General features: G+C 36.0%; 1 protein-coding gene across 2 annotated transcripts in view; it reads right to left on the bottom strand.

Annotated features, from left to right (window-relative positions):
• Nucleotides 1-513: 513 nt before the first annotated feature.
• The window catches only part of LOC143036453 (CUE domain-containing protein 2-A-like), a 59,517-nt gene continuing 37,196 nt past the window's right edge, over nt 514-22,834 (bottom strand). The window contains exons 7-8 of one of the 2 annotated variants that reach the window (XM_076203827.1): nt 22,493-22,679; nt 514-1,478 (exon numbers count right to left, since the gene is read on the bottom strand). In XM_076203827.1, the coding sequence (XP_076059942.1) occupies nt 22,533-22,679 (147 nt within the window). In that variant the 3' untranslated portion in view covers nt 514-1,478; nt 22,493-22,532. Of the gene's footprint in view, nt 1,479-19,900; nt 22,680-22,834 lie in introns of those variants that run through there. The other variant, XM_076203829.1, reaches the window with a different exon arrangement.

Raw genomic sequence — 22,834 nt, 5'->3', positions numbered from 1 at the left:
CTCCTCTTCGCATCCATTCCTAAATGTCTATTCCTCATTACACTCTTTAATCCACCAAGGCATTTACTCGCTTCTCTCAATCTACATTCTACCTCCACCTTCACTCCACCTTTTCCTGCTACACTTGCACCCAAGTATCTAAAACTATCCACTTCCTCCAGTCACTCTCCCTTAATGTTCACTTCCAGTCTACTGCCACTTTCACCCCTTGTACATCTCATCACCTTACTTTTACCCACATTTATCTTTAGCTTTCTTCTATCACATACTCTCCCAAACTCTGCCACCAGCTTCCTCAATCCCTCCTCCGATCCTGCCACAAGCGCAGTGTCGTCCACAAAAAGATAAAAGATAACAGCTAAAAGATAACAGAGGAAAACATTTAAACATGCATCAAACAGCAAGAATCATGCTGAAAAAAAAACAGAATAATTGGCCTCAAATTTGAAACACACAGGACTTTCAACCATTACACAAGAACTTGTGGTGAAGGTAAATAAAATACTGAACATCTTCAGAATAGCTGCAGAAATAGGATTTGGATAATATACAAAAATACTCATCATAATATATGAACAACTCATAAGAACCACACAACTATGCTTCCACAGCATAGTATCCTACAACTAAGAAAACAAACCAAAACATCCTTCAAAAAATAAAAACCAATAAGAAAAATGGCTGCACTAAAAAATAAAAACCAATTGTACATCTAGATTCAGAAACCAAAATCCTCCCCATACAGCAACACATGAGAATAATAGATATGCAATTCTAAGCAAAAACACTCAAACCTACCCACCTCTCACAGCCCACCATTTCAACAACAAAACTACTCCAACAGCATTCTATTAAAGCATCTATAACTCCCTAACCCTTGCATCCCACAATGCCATACAAAAATGTATGAGAATACAGATCACAGAAACAATACTCCTTAATAGACCACCAAACTCTATAAAGATAAGCAAGAATTGTGCTGACATGTCTTTGTCCAGGTCACCACTCCACACTGAAATGGTACCAACATTGATTTTACCTGGCAAAAGACATTATATGCCAGGACACAAGCACCACACAGATGATAAAGAGTATTTTTTACTATACTGTCCTACACTCCAGCCTCACAGTTGTGTCATCAATCAACCATTTGTTGCTTCGAATTTCACTACATGGAAAACCTGCAACCCCACAGTGACTGACAACAGTCCTGGGGACCTCCCATGAATCTTTCTGTGAAGAAACTTTGGGCTGTTATCAGTGTTGTATCAGTTTGGGGCTGTTTCTATGTCACCAGCTGCAAGTAGTTGGAGAGCGGTCACCAATTGTCAGTTCTCCATCTATGAAAAAATGAGGGGGTTGACAGGTTTTGTAAATGGACAGTTTCAGTGTCCATCTTGCAGGACCACCACATACAAGAACCATCATTAGTCCCTTGGCCAAGTCATTTATGGATTAAGCCAGTGGCCACAGGTCTCCTGCAAGGAAAAAACAAAGGTAACAGATGGAACATTACGGTACTTAACATAGAGTCATGTGCAACCTATGCTTTCCTGGACAATCCAAATTCCAATCATTGTTTCAATTTTTATTGGGCTTTATTTTTTTACATTTGAAGTTAAAGAAAATAAGGTCTTTACTAAGAAAATATTTTGAGCTTTGAATAAGACAATAAACAGACAAGAGGCTTCATACATAAAATGTTGTAAAGCATTTATATAGTTCAGTATCAAAGTGTCACACTTTTGATCAGCAATACATGGGAAGAAATAGAAAACACAAAGTGTTGCAGCAGCTGCTTTTGATGGCAAAATGTTCAGCAAAGAATAAAGAAAATTATACATAAGTTTCTTCACTGTTAATAATCTATATGGCAACTCCCTTATGAATTTAAGGGAATAATCTTTGGTGATCACATGATTATGAAACGCACTGAGGAAATGGCATTAAAAGTTGTTTCAATATGTAGTTATGGTTCTTACAAGTTGTTTTAGAAATCCAAGGATTAACAAATACAAGAGTTGTATGAGCAGAATTACATTACCTACAGCAAAACATCAACTTACCCAAAGGCAAGACTGTAACTACAATGATGTTACAAGTTCATATCCTTACTCTATCCATTTCCAATCAGTGACACAATATAAATTTCATAAATGTACATGTTAGTGGATTAACAATTTTACATACCTATAATGCAAAAATGGACTGAGAATAAAGCTCACAGCTGATGATTCATATACCTGCGACCAAGCGGGACTTGTCAGCTTTTTGTAAAAAAAATAAATAAATGAATAAATGAATTAAAAAAAAATTATATCAAAATGGTTCCTAAATATAACAAAAATTATTACAATGGTTTATTAATATCATCACATCAAAAAGCTGTTTGTAGCACAGTAACTACATGACTGGCACTCTAAATACGTATGACGAAATGGTAAAAGAACAGAGTGGCAAGATCTCACTGATCATGCTAGATTCATATCCTCATTTCTGACTTGATAAAACAAATAAAAATTGAGAGTATAAAAAGAAGAATCCATTCCAAGATGTAGATTTGAGAAACTCAAAATCTCTAACAAACCTTGTGGTGTTGCGGGCTCCCATGTTCATCAAGTAAAAAGATTTTACAAAAGTTCTGGAAATATATGCAAACACCATTCACCCTCAACCACCACCACAAGGCATCCTTCTGGTCCAATAGAGCTAATATATTCTACAAACATAAACTTTGTACTAAGGTGAACAACTGTATCAGTTATAAAACAAATCATAAAAACATTAGCATTATTAAGAATATATATGGCTACCTCCCTCAGAAGGAGGAATAAGCCTATTGGTATATAGATAGAAGAATATATATGATCAAAAGTAATGGCAAGTTTATGAGTGCAGTGTCCTGCCTGCCTTCTCTTTGCCTAAGAGTGTTTTTTCCTTCCAAATGAAGTCGAATTAAAGTGTCTCCATGCTTCACAGTTACACCCAGCACCAATTTTTTTTTTTACATGTACCATGTATGTTTATGCTTCTGTCCCAGGGCAATGGATGAGATGCATGGATGACACATCATCCAGGAGGAGCCAAGATAAGAGGGAGGGAGGAAGGGGGTGAATGGGAGTGGAGTATGTGATGATGGAATTGGTGGGAGTGGATTTTATGCCTTTGTTTTTTGGCTACTTTCCTTGTAAGTTGGTATATGCATGTACGTTTATGGAGGCCCTGACTCCACCCCTTCACAGTGTTACCAACATTGTTGATGTAAACATAACATGGTACATGGAAAAAAAAAAATTCTGTCAGGTGTATTTTGACATACCATACAAAGTCAATTGTTTAGCCAGAATGTGTGTATCTTACAACCATAAACTTGCCATAACTTTGAATCAAATATGCTTAAGAAAAAATCTCCTACCCATATATATATACATATATATATATATATATATATATATATATATACATATATATATATATATATATATATTATATATATATATATATATATATATATATATATATATATATATATATATATATATATATACACACACATACCCAGTAAACCCTTGATAAACCGAACTAACTGGGGGGAGATGCCTGATGGTTTATCAGAAAATTTAGTTTATAAGATGGTCAGAATAGCACCTTATAAACTGACTAAGGATCAGTTTATACGGTGAAGCATTCAGTAACACATATGTCTAAAATGGGTAGGTTTTAATTCTTTAAATTGCATTTTTTTATGGTACATCTTTAGTAGTACATTGCTTAATTAATGTAATATAAATAATAAGGTACATCAAATAAATGTATTTTTGACTGTGTTGCACTACCCAAACAAGGAAGGGATGCTGTGTTGCCACAAACTGAGCTGTGTTCAGTCACACACACACACACACACTCACACAATGTCACCAGCAAGTTTGGTCAGCTTTCAAACTCATCGGATAAACCAAATGTGTGGTCAGTTTACAAAAGTAAATTTGGTTGGCACAAAGGGGTCAGTTTACCCAAAATTCTGCTTAATGAGGTTCGGTTTATCATGGATTTACTATATATATATGTGTATGTATGTGTGTGTGTACAGAAGAACCCAGTAACTACAGACACTGAAGCAAGACTTTGGTAACTACGGACAAATTCTGGAGAATAAAGATTTCGACTGAAATACAAAAATTCCCGCGGCAATGTGGCAACACCGAACGTTTTCAGTGCTTCAGTTGTTTTAGTCTGTCCCACACCCTCACATATGTACTCAAAGCTATATTACTGAACATTCTTTTAATAGTAACAATATTATATTAATACTGTACCAAGATTTAGGGCATGGCTGTATGATTATGTGTTTATTTGGTGTCGTATTCATTACCAACAACTGCTGACAACTCCAATGATACTAATTGTTTTTAGTTAATATTGGCATAAATAAATTATGTGTACCATAGTTTTCATGTCTGTAATTTTCAAAGCATTTGGCCACATCCATAGAGATAATTAAGGTGTGATACACTACCAACAACTTGACATGAGCTTTAAGACACCATGAACTGCTTAACAGCTTGTGCCATCAATCAAGTCAGCATATCCAAGGCATATCAGAAATCTTAATATCTCAATACTGACATGGCCACATGCTTTCAAACTTGTAGATACCATAAAATATGGTACCATACTAACTTGAAATAAAAAAGTGAACATGATGGAAGTTGACCATAGAAACAGAACTGCCTCATAGCTGAGGTTTTTTCAGTAAGATTAAAATGTACTCATATAAGACAATGTATTTAGTCCTAGTTCTACTCCAACTACTCAATGTTTAAAAAAGGTCCATCCTCAGACATCCATTAATTCGTCTTCCACAACAGGTCAAGCTCATTACCGTCCAGTACTGTCCAGAGCCATCCAGACACTGTCCGGTACCATCAGGACACTGTCCAGAGCTGTCAGGACATTGTCTGAACTCCATATATTACTGTCTAGATAGGGTAATACTAAAGACTGACAAGGACCAACAAGCAACATATTTGGACCAACAAGTAACTCAAAATGAGCCACACACAGCATATACATTAACATAATGCTTTTTTTTTTTTTTTTTTCTGCTATATCATATATATATATATATATATATATATATATATATATATATATATATATATACATATATATATATATATATATATATATATTATATATATATATATATATATAATATATATATATATATATATATATATATATATACATATATGTAGAAATAAGTAAAGAAACAAGTTTTTCTCTGCCGACAAGCCCTGTCCCAAATCGCCAACACTTATTAGTCATCTGACAAGTGACATGTTTGAAGCAACAAGTAACTCAAAATGACTGACAAGCAGCACATATAATTTCACCACAAAAACAAGCATTATATTATTCTATTTCTTCCAATATTAACTAAAAACAATGAATATCATCAGAGTTGATGGTGGCTGTCGATAATTAGTACAACCCTTTATCATACATTACATTAAACACATGGAACCTATGGACAAACAGCTTTAACAGACAAGTAGTCCCTTCACTTTAGTCCATTGTTTCTGGGTTCATCTGTGTGCGTGTGTGTGTGTGTGTATGTATGTATGTATGTATGTATGTATGTATGTATGTATGTATATATATATATATATATATAAATAAACAAAAATATATATATATATATATATATAGATATATATATATATATACAGAGGTATGGGCAAACAGTGGAGTTATGCTTTTACTAAGCCACTCATTGTAAATGGTACCCAAAGAAGAGGACTGGTAGAGTTCTGGACATTTATGTTTCTGGGGAGAGAACAGGGGATTGTCAGATCATCACCTGGTAGATGGGAAATTCAGAGTGGAACTAAAGTGGAGAAGGAGGGAAAGGGAGGGAGGTAGAGAAATGCTAAGGATAAACAAATTAAATGTAAGGCTAGAAGTGTGTGAGGTGGTGAGGAATAGGGAATAAACAGGAAAAGAAGAATTGGTATGTTTCAAGGAGATAGTGATGAATTTTATAAACGTGGTATTAGGGACGAGCAGGATGGGAAGAAACAAGAGAGGCAGGAAATTGAGGAATGAAGATGTAAAGGTAGTGGTGGAAAAAAATAAGGAAACTTATGGGGATTAGTTGCAAGGTAAAAATAGAGAACCATAAGAGAAGCTCGCTGGCTGAGCGGGTTAGGGCATCGTTACTCGCGGCGAAGGTCGAGGTGAGGGCAGTTCGAATCCTGCCACCAGCGAAATTGAACCAAGGGCATGGTTCATTAAATTCCACGCTACAAAGCCCTCTGTGAGGGGTACCGTCCTAGCCTCCCGATAGGAGGGAGTGTGTGACATTAAACCATATCATCATCATCATCATCATATGAAAAGTATAGAAAAATGATATAAGATGCAAAACACCAGGTGAGTAAGGTAAAGAGGAGAGCAGATGGCATGTGAAGTTGAGTTTGATAGAGATTTTTGAAAAAAAAAAAAAAATGGAAGTGACAAGGGTGAGGAGGGGTGCAGGTAGAGAGGATAAGGCAAAGGATGCAGACAGCTATCAATGGAAGTAAAAGAGGTAAGGGATAAATGATTTAATTATTTCATGGATTTGTTAAGGAGTGATTATGGCAGTGAGATATGTTAGGAAAATTACCGTGATGGGAAAAGAAAATGATAGGGACAGAGGAAAACATGGGATACAAAGTGATGAAAGCTGGAAAGGCACCTGGGTTAGATGGGTGTAACATGAAGTCTCTAACAAAGAGAGGAACAGTTATAGTGGATTGGCTAGTGAGGTTATTTAATGTGTGCTTATAGGAGGGGAATGTGCTAGATGACTGGAGGAGTGTTTTTATAGTTTCACCATACAAAGGAAAAGGGAACAAATATGAATGAATTAGCTTTAGAGGAATCAGTCTGTTGTGTAGTTAGGCATATGGGAGGGTGTTGATTGAGAGGATTAGGAGTAATTGGGGGATGGACAGTGTGGATTTGGGAAAAGAAGAGGGTGTGTGGACCAAATTTTCACAGTAAGGCAAAGTAAGGATTTCTTTTGTGCTTTTATGGATATGGGAATGAACACAAAGAGAAAACTATACAAAGGGGTGATTATGCCCACAACACTGTATGAGGCAGAGCCTTGAAATCTCAGGAAGACAGAAGTCCAAATGCATTTAAGATGAAGTGTTTTTTAAGTTTAATGGAGGTTATGAGGATGGATTAAGTGAGAAATGAGGATGTGAGGCAGAGAGCAGGGGTCAAAAGAGAGCTACCAGTGTTAATTTGGGCATATGGAAAGAATGTGTGAAAAAAGACAAGCAAAAAGTGTGGAAGGCAGAGGTGGATGAAGTGAACATGAGGGGAAGACAATGAATGGGACACATGGACAGATGGGTACAATAGGAATATCTGTCAAGCAGGGAAGGGAGAAGGCAAGAGATAGATATTTGTGGAAAGTGGCTGTGAATGGATGATTAACTGAAGCGACCCAATGGGATTTCTTCTTATCTGCTCTGTAAATTCTTAAGTGGATGTTGGGGGGGAGGGTCTCTGTGTAATGAGGAAGTGGGAGTAAACCAGCTTCAACTGTCAGACCCTGGTATGGAAGTGATGTATCTTGCTGCATGGCTTCTGACCCAAGCAGTGGGTGGGGGACAAGGATGACCCTTCATCCATGAGGAGCTAAGATAAAAGGGACAAAGTGTGAGAGTTGGATGGGTGTGGGTTCAGTGAAGGGTGGATGTATGTGCCCCTTTATAAAGGTAAAAAGGTATCTTGGTGTGTGTGTGTGTATGAATATGTGTGTGTGTGTACATTCATATATACATACATATACCAAGAGACCCATGATGGGTACCTGCTTATGGTGGTCCTGCAGAGTTGCCCATTTTCAAAACTTGCCAATCCCCTCACCTCCATCAAGAGGTGTAGCCCTAAGGGGATGACACTAGGTCTCCAGACTGGGCCCAGGATCTCTATCAATTTAAATTGTTTTCTTACACCTTTTCACATATGGAGAGCAGACAATAGGCAGCTACTCACTTCCTCCAACTACGGTCTGCTAGTGACATAGAAACAGTCCCACACCAATACAACTTAAGAAATAGTTGAAATTTTCTTCCTAAAGAGATCTGTGGGAAGGCCCAAGGACTGTTGCCAGCCACTGTGGGGCTGCAGGCTTTCCACTCAGCAATACTAAAGGCAACAATTATAATCATTACATATACCAAAAGGCCTTTACCATTTCCCCCTTTTAAGGTGAGTCACCAACTTAAACCATAAACCCACCCTACACCCAACCAAAAGCCCATTCACTGTCCATCCCATCTTAGTTCTTGCAGATGAAGGGCCATCTCTTTCCCCTAGCACACTTGCTCAAGTCAGAGGCTATGTACCAAGCCACAGCACCTCCACAGCAAGAGCCGACAGCCAAAACTGGTTTACCTTCTTCCTCATGCAAGAAATATGCATGGCAGACAAGAAGAAATCTCTCCAAGCTGAATCATTTCCTAATCTATTTATACTCCATTCACATATTACTTGACTTTGCCTTCCTTCCTCTACAGACATTCCTCTTACATCAAATACTCCCTTTCCTCCATTCATCCACCTCATTGTCTTCCCATCAAGTTCACTCAATCCACCTCTGCCTTCCACACTCTATTTGTTAGTCTTTTTCCTTCATTCATTCTTTCCATATGTCCAAACCATCCAAGAATTCTTCATTCAACCCTATTTACCAGCTTCCCTTCCACCCATGTGCTCCACTTCACCTCTACATTTTTCAATCTATCCATCCTTGTAACCCCCACCATACTTTTTACACACCTCATTTGACAAGTATAGGTTCTTCCTCGCTGTCTCCTTCAAATTCCAAGTCTCTGCTCCATACAATGCCATGGGCACCCATTGCACACTCTTCTTTTTGCATTCAATCCCCCAAGACATTTAATTGCTTCTTGCACTCTACAGTTTAGCTCCACCCTTACTCCTCCATTTCCTGCCACATGCAACCCCAAATACTTGAAATTATCCACATCCTCCAGCTTCTCCCTTTTAAGACTCGTTTCCAACTCGCTGCCACCCTCTCCCCTGGTATATCTCATCATCTTACTTTCATCACATTTACCTTCAAATTTTTCCTCACATACCTTCCTAATCTCTGTTACTGTCTTAGTCTCTCCTCAAACCCTGCCAGAGATTTAAGGGGGAAATAAATTTGTATAAAAGTGGCAGTTGCCGACAAGTCTATCAAAATAAATACCATATGAGGACAGACCTTTATTAGTATGATGTTTTATTTGTTATAGCTTTTTCAAGTACTTGAAAAAGCTGTAACAATCAATATGTCATACTAATAAAGGCTTCATCCTCACATGGTGTTTATTTGGAAATAATTTTCCCTTGTATATCAGAATACTCCCCAAACCCTTGTAGCTCAATTAGCTTCAATATATATATATATAGGGGATTACAGGTCAGAATGCACAAAGGGAGATACTTTTTCAAAACTACAAGCAAAGTAAATAAAAAAGCTTTGCCAACAATTCTCATGAAATATTTTTGTAATTAGAATTGAATTCAGGCAACAAAAATGCTATTTCTTAACTCTGAATAAATCATCTGCACTTCAAAAACAGCTTAGGGAATCTTCAGATGAGTGACATATGGGTTGTCAAACATTTCCATTCACATACCATTGTTCGTCATAGTTAAACACTGAATCTACTGAATAGCTGGGAGAAATTTTAATAAATTATGGTCTATTGTGTTAAGGAATGTACCAACAAAACCAACACTGTCAGTAATTTGGATGTCCACATCTTTAAGACTAAGCTTCCACCTGTTGATTTGCCCTATCCTATCTCTGATGTTTTGAGATCTTCCATTGTAATATGTAGTATCCTAACATATATAAATACAACAATTTTCATCCAGAATATTACCTTATAAAGTTTGAAAGTCCCTCTATGACTGCAGGATATTCAACAAGGCATATTACAGACAGGGCAATTTATTTATTCATTAATCTATCTATTTTTCTATTATTATTTTTTTTTAGCTTTTTGGTCATGGACTTCTAATGGTTACATCATTTAATTAGTTCAATTTGACTTATTTATGTCACAGTAAATGTCTCTCTCATCATTTCTATATCTCAAAATTATAAATTTAGTTTAATTTTTCCCTTATGCATGACTGTATGCCAATTTCAGCTACATATAATGATGCAAATTGCACCATTTTTGGATATAAGAGGGCCACATAAAAAAAAAAAACCTTAGTTATTGCCAGGGTGACTAAAGTCTACTCAAACTTTTTTGTCATCTCTCATGGTATTATTCTCGGCAATTGTAATTGTTATTTCGAATTATGTGTTCTTTTCATTATCTGCGCTTCATGTATATTGATTCAATGCCAAATAAACTTATTTACTATAGAGATGATGATTCATGATTCTGAAGAGTAATTTAGGGGATGTTCCATGCATACAAGGACCCTTCCAGCCAATAGACTATAGGCCTAGGTAGTCTATGTAACACACATTTTTTTTAATTTGCACCGATTATGAATTCATAAAATGTGCAGCACCAATAATGAATTCATAACTGGATGCACTGGTAATAAATCTATTTGACATGTACACACAAAAATTCATAAAAAGTTTAGGTTAGGTTCATAATGTGGCATGTCCAATGGATTTATCTGTGTATACAATTATGAATTCATTATTGGTGCTGTACATTTTAACAAATATTTATAATCTGTGCAGATTCACAAAATGTGCACAACACAAATGACATGTCACATGCCTAAACCTACACCCTATGAAAGACCATGGAGCTGAATACCACTGTCCCAACACTTCCAAGTTGGCCTGTGTTTTTGTCCTTTGCCTACTTGACAGGAGATTGAGACTCTCAAGACTGGCACTAGGCCTAGGCCTATAGCTATCCCCCAGACCCACCCACTCACCTTGGCCTGGTCACAGGGGTGGAGGGTGGGTGTGTAAAGTCATGGTTAGGCCTATGGCCACAGCACCAATTCATTGATTAGGTTAACTCTAACAATAAGATGATCTAGTTTCACCTTGGGCCTAACCTATCCCTAGACACACCAGTCAGTATTTCCTATTCCTTCTGCCCTGTATCCCTGGTTTTCCTCTTCTTGATCCTGTCCCTCCCCACTTCACTACTATTGTCAGACTTCCCATTTTTATCATCAAGGTATACTTCAGTATGATCAGTCATTTCCTAATCACCTTTTGATGTTTGACATCATACTATGGGTTCAAACATTCATGGCTAGACAGATAATGAATTCAATCCACTGTCTAACTCCTCTTCTTCAGATTCAATTAAATTCTGCAATATTTTTCAATAGACACTGTGAGCGTGTATGTAATAATCAGTTCTAAAGCACTATTATCAAGATAGAATGTTTGACTCCTATGATGTTCCACAGATGCATGACGAATGGCTATGCATCTTGGGGATCTTCAGAAATCTTTGGAAATCCAGTCTTATAAACACTTACTTTAATCAAAATATGACTAAAACAATGGTAGAATTGACTGGGATAGTTTAAAAAACCAATTCTAAAAGGGAGTGGGTAGTTTAGTAAAATGATTTTATTTATTGCATTCTGACCTTTAATATATACATATATATATATACATATATATATATATATACATATATATATATACATATATATATATACATATATATAATATATATATATATATATATACATGATTTCAAGAAATCTACAGCGACAATGGCGTTGTTGAGTTTATACTGGAGCTTTAATTTCTCTCGTGCAACAAGTTTCTGTGGTGGTTCCAAATAGCTGAGAAGGTGTCCAAAAGACATTGGGTGCGGTTTTATATATATATATATATATATATATATATATATATATATACATATATATATATATATATATATATTTATATATATATATATATATATATATATATACATATATATATATACATATATATATACATATATATATATATATATATATATATATATATATACATATATATATACATATTTATATATACATATATATATATATACATATATATATATATATACATATATATATATATATATATATATACATAAACATATATATACATATACATATATATATACATATATATATATACATATATATATATACATATATATATATATATATATATATACATATATATATATACATATATATATATACATATATATATATATATATATACATATATATATATACATATATATATATATACATATATATATACATATATATATATATACATATATATATATATATATACATATATATATATATATACATATATATATAAGTATTATATATATATATATATATACATATATATACATATATATACATATATATATATATATATACATATATATATATATATACATATACATATATATATATACATATACATATATATATATATATACATATATATATATATACATATATATATATATACATATATATATATATATATATATATATATATATATATATACACACACACACACGCACCAAGAAATGTTCCCCCCTTACAAGTGCAGTAGCCAAGTCAAGAGGCACATACCTACTGCAACTCATTCCACTCCCCTCCACCACCCTTTCCTTCCTCTCATCTTAGCTCCTCATGGATGATGGGTCATTCCTGTATCCTGCCCATTGTCCTGGGTCAGAAGCAATGCAGAAAGACACAGTACATCAACAGCAAGGTTGCTTCACTTAATCAACAAACCCCTCTCTGTATTCTCTCATGCAGAACAAGAGAAGATGGGGAGAAATCCCTTCAGGCTGCATCAAAATATCATTCACACATAAGCATCCCCAACTGCCCATCCCCTGCCCCTTCCTTCCTTACATAACAGTATCATTTATACACAGCCACTATCCACTCATCCTTATATCCTGCTTTCTCCCTTCCTTGCTAAATAGACATTACTCTTTCTCAACACCCACTTCACCCCATCCATTCATCTCATCCTCAGCCATCCCTCCGAACTCACTCCCTCTACCTTTGCCTTCCACAACTCTTTTATTAATCTTTCTTCATTAATTCTTTCCATGTGTCCAAACCATCCTAATACTCTTTTATCAACCCTATCTATTATCTCCTTTTCCACTTTCACTCACCTCGTCATTTCTCACTATCCAACTTGCCTCTCTTAAATTCCAAGTCTCTGTGCCCCATACAATGCCAGCAGCACAATCGCCCTTTCATACAATCTTCTCTTTGTATCCATTCCCAGATGCCTATTTTTCAGGACACTTTTTAATCCCCCAAGACACTTACTTGCTTCTCTCAGTCTACAATTTACCTCTACCTCCACTCCTCCCTTTTCTGCCACATGCAACCCCAAATACCTAAGGCTCACTGCCACCCTCTCCCCTTGTATATTCAATCACTTTGCATTTACCCACATTTACCTTGAACTTTCTCCAATAGCATACCCTCCCAAACTCTGCCATTAATTCCCTTAACCTCTCCTCTGACCCTGCCACAAGTGCAGTATTATCAATAAACAAATGGCACACCTCCCACTTTTCTCCATTTTTTTAACCATCTCCAACTCCTGGCTCATTACCTTTGTCTTTACCTCCTGTATCATCCCACCCATGTACACATTGAATGGACACGGTGACACAACACATCACTGATGCAATCCCACTTTTACCACAAACTAATTGCTTTCTCAATTTCCAATTCTAATACAGGCTCTACTAGTCTTGTAAAAACTTTTGTCTGCCATTAACAGCTTTCTCCCAATCCCATATATCTGCAAAACCTCCCACAGTGCCTTCCTGTCTACCCTGTCATAAGCTTTTCCCAAATCCATATAGGTCTAAAATACATCCTTACCTTTGCTAAAGCTTTCTCACATATGTCTTACCACAAAAATCTGATTCACACAACCTCTACCTTTCCTTAAACCACAATGTTGCTCACCAATATTCCTCTGTTCCTCTCAATTAAAGCCCTCCCATAAGCCTTTCCAACTACACTCAACAAACTGATCCCTCTGAAACTATTACATTTATATTTGTTCCCTTTTCCTTTGTAAAGCAGAACTATACAAACTATACAGGCACCCCTCAAGTCCTCCGGCACTTTATATATATATATATATATATATATATATATATATATATATATATATATATATATATATATATATATATACATACATACACACACGCATAGACACACAGATTGAAAAACAGTGATCCCTAGATCCCTCTCAGCCTAAGAAAAATACATTTAAGGTAGGCCCAATTCCAAGCATCTCCAGAAAGAATCTAGTATTTATATCTGGCATCATATTGGACTCTTCCTGACCCTATGACACCTGAATTTTGCCAATTCTCACTGAGCTCTTGATGGGAAAAGATGTTGCATCTGATGCTCTTGATTTATTAATTTTTTCCCATCTTCCTAGCCCAAACTTTTTACCTGACATATTTCAGTATGCCTGGAAAGTACCTGAGTGAAGTTGAAAATTCAAAAATATTAACTCTGATAAACTCTGATAGGCAAAAACGTCATTCTAGAGGAAACAGCCAAGCATGCACAGCACAAAATTTTAACCATTAAATGCCTCAAATCTGCAGCTTCTACCAATGCCAACTCCTTCCTACCATCATATCTATCCCAGAGCAACCCAGAAAAATGATGACTAAGACAACTGATACACTTCTAAAATAAGAAATATTCAAGAACTCAGGACTGTCTGAAGCTGACCTCCTCCTAGTGTTCTTGGAGGAGTGTCAGAGAAAACCATCCAACATCATCTGCAGAAGAACTTCTGTCTCCCTTCACATGCTTTTGCCAAGAAACCTATCTGACTGATAGGATGAAAATGGAAAGAATTGAAATTTGAAAAGAAATTCCAGCACTGGACCTCTGAACTGTAGTCCAAACTTCTGTGGAAATACAAGTCTGCCTTTAGTTGCCTAACAGAGCATCAAGGTAAGGTGAAGATGTAGTCAGTCAGCGACAACAGCAAGTTCAAAGCAAAAATAGCTAAACTCTCTGATCTTGTAATGATATGGAGATATTTTCACTGGTCAACATGGACACCAAGAAATGTGTCATTGAATACTGAACGTTGCATCAAGGTTTTTTGTGACCATATGCTCTCTTTTTTTTAATGAAATCCACAGTTGCTCATTTTCTATGTAGAACAGTGCCTCTTGCCACACAGCCAAGAAGGTGAACAATTTCCTACAAGACAATGGAATCTAGGTCTTGGAGCACCCAGGAAACTAAACTAACTTGAATCCAATAAAGAATTGATGACCATACATGAGAAGAGGGCTCCAAGAGTGTGACACAAGTTCTTTTCCTCATCTCATCAACTTGATGAAGAAGCTGTGGCTAGTAGCCACTGGCTACTGGACATGGACCTTGTATTATATCAAGGATCTTACAGCAACTATGCCAAGAAGATGTCGGGAGGTCTTACAGGCAAAAGACGTAACTAAATATTACAACAGAAGGAACTCAGATGCTTGTTTGATTATACTATTGTTTTGATATATCACACTAAAATTTTCTAGCCGAACAGTGTAGATTCAAGGTTTTTTGTGAAATATGTACACACATACACACACATACATGCACACACTTATATGCACACTAAAGTGGGATAGGAGAAAAACAAGAGGACACGAAAAGAAGCTTAAAAATGAGTTATAGAAGAGATCTGAAAAAGAATAGCTTCCCACACAGAGTGATAGATATCTGGAACAAACTGAATGAGGAAACAGCGAGTGCAAAAACTATACATGAATTTAAGATCAAACTGGATGCTGAAAGATTCAAAAGCGGGTCACTACGAGCATAGCTCTCTTCCTGTAAAATACAACTAGGTAAAAACCAAGCAACTAAATTTCAAAGATTTGGGTTTCAAAGATCTGGATTTCAGGAAGATTTGGACAAAGACTTTGTTAGTATTAAACTTCAAAGGTAAACTAAAAAAAACTGAAAATACAGTAATATCTATCTATATACCAAGGGCTTTTACCCCCTTAGAAGGAAGGTAGCCAAGTCAAAAGGCAAGTAACCAGTTTCATTCACCACCCTTTCCTCCCATTCATCTTAGCTCCTCATGGATGATGGGTCATCCCTATATACCACCCATTGCCCTGGGTCAGAAGCAATACAGCAAGACATAGAACATCTACAGCAAGGCCATTCACTTAATTGGCAATACATCCCCCTCTCCATCCCCTCATGCAGAAAAAAAAAAAAAAAAAAAAGAGGTGAGGAGACCTTTCAGGCAGCATCAAAATATCATTCACACATAACCATCCCCCACCCCTCCTTTCCTTACATCACAGTATCATCTCTGCAAAGCCATTCTCCACTCACCCCTATCACCTGTCTTCTCCCTTCCTTATTCAACAGACATTCCTCTCTTGCTTAACACCCCTTTCACCCCATTCATCCATCACATCCTTGGTCGTCCCCTCAAATTCATTCCCTCCACCTGTCTTCCACACCTCTTTCACTAGTCTTTCTTCACTCACTCTTTCCATGTGTACAAACCATACCAATACTCTTTCATCAACCCTATCTGCCATCTCCTTTTCCACCCCAGCTCTCCTCCTCACCTCCTCATTTCTCATTCTATCCAATTTTGTAACCTCATAAAGTAATATCTAAATATAATACATGAAAACACAATATCCTATTGCATTCTTTGGGTAAAACAGCCCTTGTTGAAAAGAAACCATTGGCATATGTTATGGATTGTGTACATTCCATTCAGAGTACAAGTAAAGCACACATGACCTTGTAGCAATCCTGTCTGGTTGTGATGCCAGCCTTCCATATCCTTATTTTCATAGCCCTATCCTCTTTAAAGCTATGTGTTGCATTACAGCCCCAAAAGTTAAAGGAAAATTAAAAGATACAAAAATACCACATTGAACATAATTTTGGCCTACATCAAATCTGGCATTACACCACTTCATAAAGAAAATTTCATTTCATTGTCATCTGACTTTTTGTCACACAGCAGTGTCACTTATGGCATAATAAAAGGGCATGAAATAAATATTCTTTGCATTAGAAATATATTTAAAATATAAGAAATTTGAATACTCAAAAAATAAATAAATAAAATATAAATAAAAATAAAATCAAGAAATTATATACAATTACATATTTGTATAAAAAATGTAATTAAATAGCTGCCATTACACAGTTAAAAGCACATTAAAGCCATAAAAATGTACATACATATTATTTACCAAAAGGCCCTTACTCCCTTATTGGGGAAATGGTTGATTCAAAGCATAATCCACTCCATACCTATCCCACACCCATCCCAAAACCCACTTATAATTCTCCCCATCTTAACACCTCATGGATGAAGAGCCATCCTTGTCCCTAACCACTGCCTGGGTAAGGGGCAATACAGTAAGACACAGCACCTCCACAGCTGGGCCCAACAGCTGATGCTGGACTACCCCCCTCACTTCACTTTATTGACAACACCCTCCCCATCATCCATTCTAGAAATATACAGAGCAGACAAGAAGAAATTTTTTCAGGGTGTGTAATTTCTTCATCCATTTACAACCACTCTCCACTTACACCTATCTTTTGCCTTCTCTCTTCCTTGCTCAACAGATGATCCTCTTGCAACCAATGCCACTCTCACCCCATCCACCCATCTTCTCACATTCCCTCCATCCACTTCTGCTTTCCATAATATACTAGTATTTCTTCATTATTTCCATATGTCCAAACCATCCCAGCATCCTTTGGTCCACCTTATCTGTCAGCTCCCTTTCCACCCAAACTGTCTACTTCACCTTCACATTTCTCCCTATCCATCTTTGAAATCCCCACCATACTTCTTAAATAATTCATCTCAAACATGGGCTCTCCCTTTCTGCCTCCTTCAAATTCCAAGTCTCTGCTCCGTACAGAGCTGTATTCAAGTAATAGTAGTATACAGGAAAGGAGCTACACTTGTTGGGTCCCATCTCCTACTTTCTAATCTATAATGCCTAGCCTCAAATTCACGTAGTTCCAACTAAATCTAAATCCTTCATTTCCAATTATCATATTTAAATTTTATTTCATTTACTGTTCCAGCTTGGCCTAAATCACCTTCTAAACTACTACAAGTATTTATGCATCTATATTGAAAACTGTATTTCTTCACATCCTTTAGACATGTCTTAATTTGTTCCATGACTTCTATTTGCATTCATCCCCAGATACCTATTTCCAGTGATGGGATTCAAAAATTCTAACAAAAGGTTCTCTTACTGTGCCAGTAGGATGTAGTATCACTTAGGCTGTATTAAAGCCTGTATAAGCCAATTTTTTATAACAGTTTCGCAGAGCTCATGAAATTCCAAGAACAGGTTTGTACAAACTGGTTAGAACCGGCTGAAATCCACTTCTTATTTCTCACAATGCTTTTCATTCTCCCCAGACATGTGCTTGCTTACTTTACTCTATTTTGTACTCTATAAAAATGTAAATATAATAAAAACAATAAAATAATTACTTAAAAAAAATTAATGAAATGTCAGCTGTTATGTGAGATCAACATAGTTTTACCAAACCTATTTACAACGAGTTACAATAATAATACGTGCTGACATGAAACCTTTCAGACCCTCCATAACAGGGTAGAATGAAAAAACAAATAAATAAATAAATAAATAAACTAGTAAATAAATTTAAAAAAAACTCATGAAGGTCCCCTGATTGGGTCAAAAGACATCTAAGAGTAGAAAAAAAAAATGCATTTTGGAGTACTTACCAATGCCCTGTACATCAACCTTTATACTCTCATAAGTACTGAGAGTACTTCTTACAAGTTGAACAATGTTTTCACTGCTGTAATCTTTAACAAAGATTATATTGAAAATGGCCTCCTCCTAAAGTGTGTATACATACATACATACATACATACACACACACACACACACACATATATATATATATATATATAATATTTGTATATATACATATATATATATATATATATATACATATATATATATACACATATATATATACATATCAATATATATACAGGAAGTCCCCTATATCCATAAGGAATACTTAACTTTAACCACTGCAGTGCAACCCAAATTCTCTTGCACAGGATCGGCTGCAATATGTAATTTGCATCACATTACTCGCATTATAAAATATAAAGTCACCGTGTATTACTTGTTCTCTTTTACTCTGAGTAATAATAAACACAGAAAATGTGATCAAACCAGTTCACAGAATCCGGGGGTAACACATGTACAACTAAAAAAAAAAAAAAAATAATCAAGACTCTGACACCGGCATCCTTATGTACCCACTCATGCCCCATGACACCTATGTAGGCGTCATCATATTGAAGCAGTTAAACGCTTTTGTATATATTCATGGAAGTGAGACTGGTGCTATGGCCGCTCATGTGGTAAACTTTGTTCTGAATTGTATCTTAATTATTTTTTCATACTTCTTTTTCTACCTATTAAAAATATGCCTTTCAAATTGAGAAAATTTGAATATATATATATATATTGCTTCTGACCCAGGGCAGTGTGCGAGATGCAAGGACGACCCGTCATCCAGGAAAACCCAAGGTAAGAGGGAGGGAAGGGGTTGAATGGGAGTGGAGTATGTGGGGATGGAATGGGTGGGAGTGGATTTTATGCCTTTATTTTTTGGCTACCTCCCTTGTAGGGAGAAAAAGCCATTGATACATGTGTATGTATATATATATATATATATATATATATATATATATATATATATATATATATATATATATATATATATATATATATATATATATATATATATATATATATAATGTATTGATGTATGTACACCCATCCCTCAATTTAAGACAAAGAAGTGGGAGACACTGTTCCAATTAATATAATAAATTCAACATATTTACTGTAATCTAATATTAGCCTTGCCAAAGACTGTGAAGATGAGTTTTTGACATCCCATGATCATATAGTGAGAGGAACTTGTAAATTCATTCAGTCACTGGATTTTGTCCATTGCCTATGGGGGTCAATTAAAGCAAGGGCTGAGTATATATGCATATACACACACACAGTACATACATACATACATACACACACACACATATATAAGGGAGTTTTAATGTAATAATATCATCATTGCCTCAGGATTCACTGATAGGAAACCCACATCTCCACAATGGTTGACCACTGTCTCCTTTTATTGATCTCCCCAGGAAGAAACTTTAAAACTCGTCTATGTTGTATTAGTTTAGGACTATGTTACTGGCTTACAGTAAGAGGGGAGCAGTCCAGAGATCAAGTGTCAATGCTTTGAGGCTGCACCTCCAAATGGAGCTGAGGGTGATGAGAGGTTTCAAAGATGGGTCTATATATCAATCTATATACCAAGGGCCTATTCCCCCTTATATGGGAGGTATCCAGCCAAGGCATGCACCCAACCACCCAATTCCACTCCTATCCATCACCCATTTGTTTCCCTCTCATCTTAGCTCATCATGAAGATGGATAGTAAGGAGACAATTATAATCCTCTCTGATGTCATTTTGCAGAACCACCACCAGCAGATATCCATCATTGGTCCTCATTTTTATGTACAGTGCAGAACATGTATGGTGCAAATCTAATGCCTAGTGACTAAAGTATTACAAAAAATCCATTAAATTTAAGCATTTCATCAAAGAGCTTCTAGGACCATCCAGAAGCACCTGCAAGTGGTGGTCCTGCAAGGCACCTGTCAGGAGGGATTTATTCTCATTGCCCATCTTCAAACCAAATAACCCTTTGGAGGCTGACACTCGGTCTCTTGACTGTGCCAAAGCCATCAATTAACTCTGTATTCTCTTCACCTTTTCACATGGGGAGACCTGACAATTGGCAACAGCTCTACTCCTCCTCCCATTACTAAAAACCAGTTTGGCATTATGACTTCTCATTCTAGTGCAACACAGACTCTTTAGGGTTGTGGGTTTCTGTTCAGTGGATGCATGCCTTGGTAGGCCAACCCCCTCATAAGGGAGAAAGGGCCTTTTGGTATATGTATGTATATCATTATCATTATCAAAGAGCTGCTCTTTAAATTAAAGATTCATGGAAAAATCATGTGTATGGTAAAATGGACACAACATAAAACAACCTTTTTTTGAAACACTTCACACATCAGCAATGAACTATACTCTAGGCAATAGCTACTGTTAAATACAACATTAAAAGCACACCTGATAGGGAAGAATTCCTGTTCCAAAACTTACTTTGGATATAAATATAAAAAAGGTACTACACATTACCTGCCAATATGCTGCCTATACGATGTCTGACTCAATGACTAAACCAGACAAAATCAGCACAAATACAGAGAAACAAGTACTAAAGCCTTGTAGAAACTAATTCTTGGCCTGACCAAGTAAAAGCACTTTGCTATATTTATAGCCACGTCATTAAAGTATAGCAAAAGTTTTGCAAAAAGCCTTTCAAACACTAGATCAAGAACTCTGAAGAGAAGTGTTAAATGACCTATCTAAATCTACTGTATAACACAATTTTTTGTGCAGTTCTAGTAGAATATTGGAATAACAAACGTGTAAACTGTCAACACCATCTATATAAAATTCCACTATCCACAAATTTGTTCCTCGTAAAGGGCAAATACACTGCAAGCTGTCATTTAAACTGACTTCACCCAACAAGTCCTTAGAATCATACTTGGAATTAAAGTAATAACTATATAATTTGGCAATGGTTGCATTCTGTTTAGGGTCCCAGACATCCTGGGAATAGCTACCCTGAAACTGACAAAGTGCCCGATAGTAATCGTCCATCACCTCTCGATGACCTATTTTGTTCCAATGAGAGAATACTGTTAGTATATCACAATAACATTGTTCATTTCTGGCATGAAATGAGAGCTTCATTACACAAAAAAGCAATCGTAGGTAACAAACATAACCCTTTACAAAGCTGCTAAACCTAAAGCTGTATGGAAACGGTTGTGGAAGCCTGTTATATATTTGGTTCATGCGGTTCAGGTCATTTGAGAAAAGTTCAAGCTCTCTCTGAATTCTTGTGTCGACCAATGCCATAAATAATGACAGTTTAAAATAATAAGTCATTTCATTCACACATACACTCAAGAACATCTGAAGAACATCCCTTACATACTTTGTGAACAGTAGTGACAACATTACATAACAAATAACATATATGCTAGATGCTTTTGAGATCCAAACTCCAAACTGAAGAGAATAATCACAACAATAAGGGCTCTCTGACCTCCATATCACATTTTTGACAACATTATTAATGATACACCACATAATATTACCGAAGGAACCATCATCAACACCTTGGACAAATTTTTCACGAAACCCACAAACCTTACCCGGGAACTGTTTGGAGCAGTAAGGTTTGTTCATTAATGATCAGTGGAACTTGTATTGCTTCCCAGGTTTTAGGTTCACATAAGTTTTCTTCATATCCTCAGACTCTTCTTTTTTAATCTCAGTGTATCGCTCACCTTTGAGACTCACGACCTTACTGTCCCTGTAGCGTACCATCTTCTTACCCTCCTGAAAAAGACATCATTATTTTTTCAATCAAGTAATAAAACAAGAGAGTGCATTAAAACATAAAGATCATTTGGATAACACTACCTTGCCAATTTCATTATGTACCAGAATGGACAAATGAAAAGCCAAATATCTATTATTATTTTCTTTATATA

The sequence above is a fragment of the Oratosquilla oratoria genome, chromosome 20 (genome assembly GCF_046742065.1).
Source record: "Oratosquilla oratoria isolate Oo_2021 chromosome 20, ASM4674206v1, whole genome shotgun sequence".
NCBI lineage: Eukaryota > Metazoa > Arthropoda > Malacostraca > Stomatopoda > Squillidae > Oratosquilla > Oratosquilla oratoria.
This window is presented reverse-complemented; position numbering and strand designations above follow the sequence as displayed.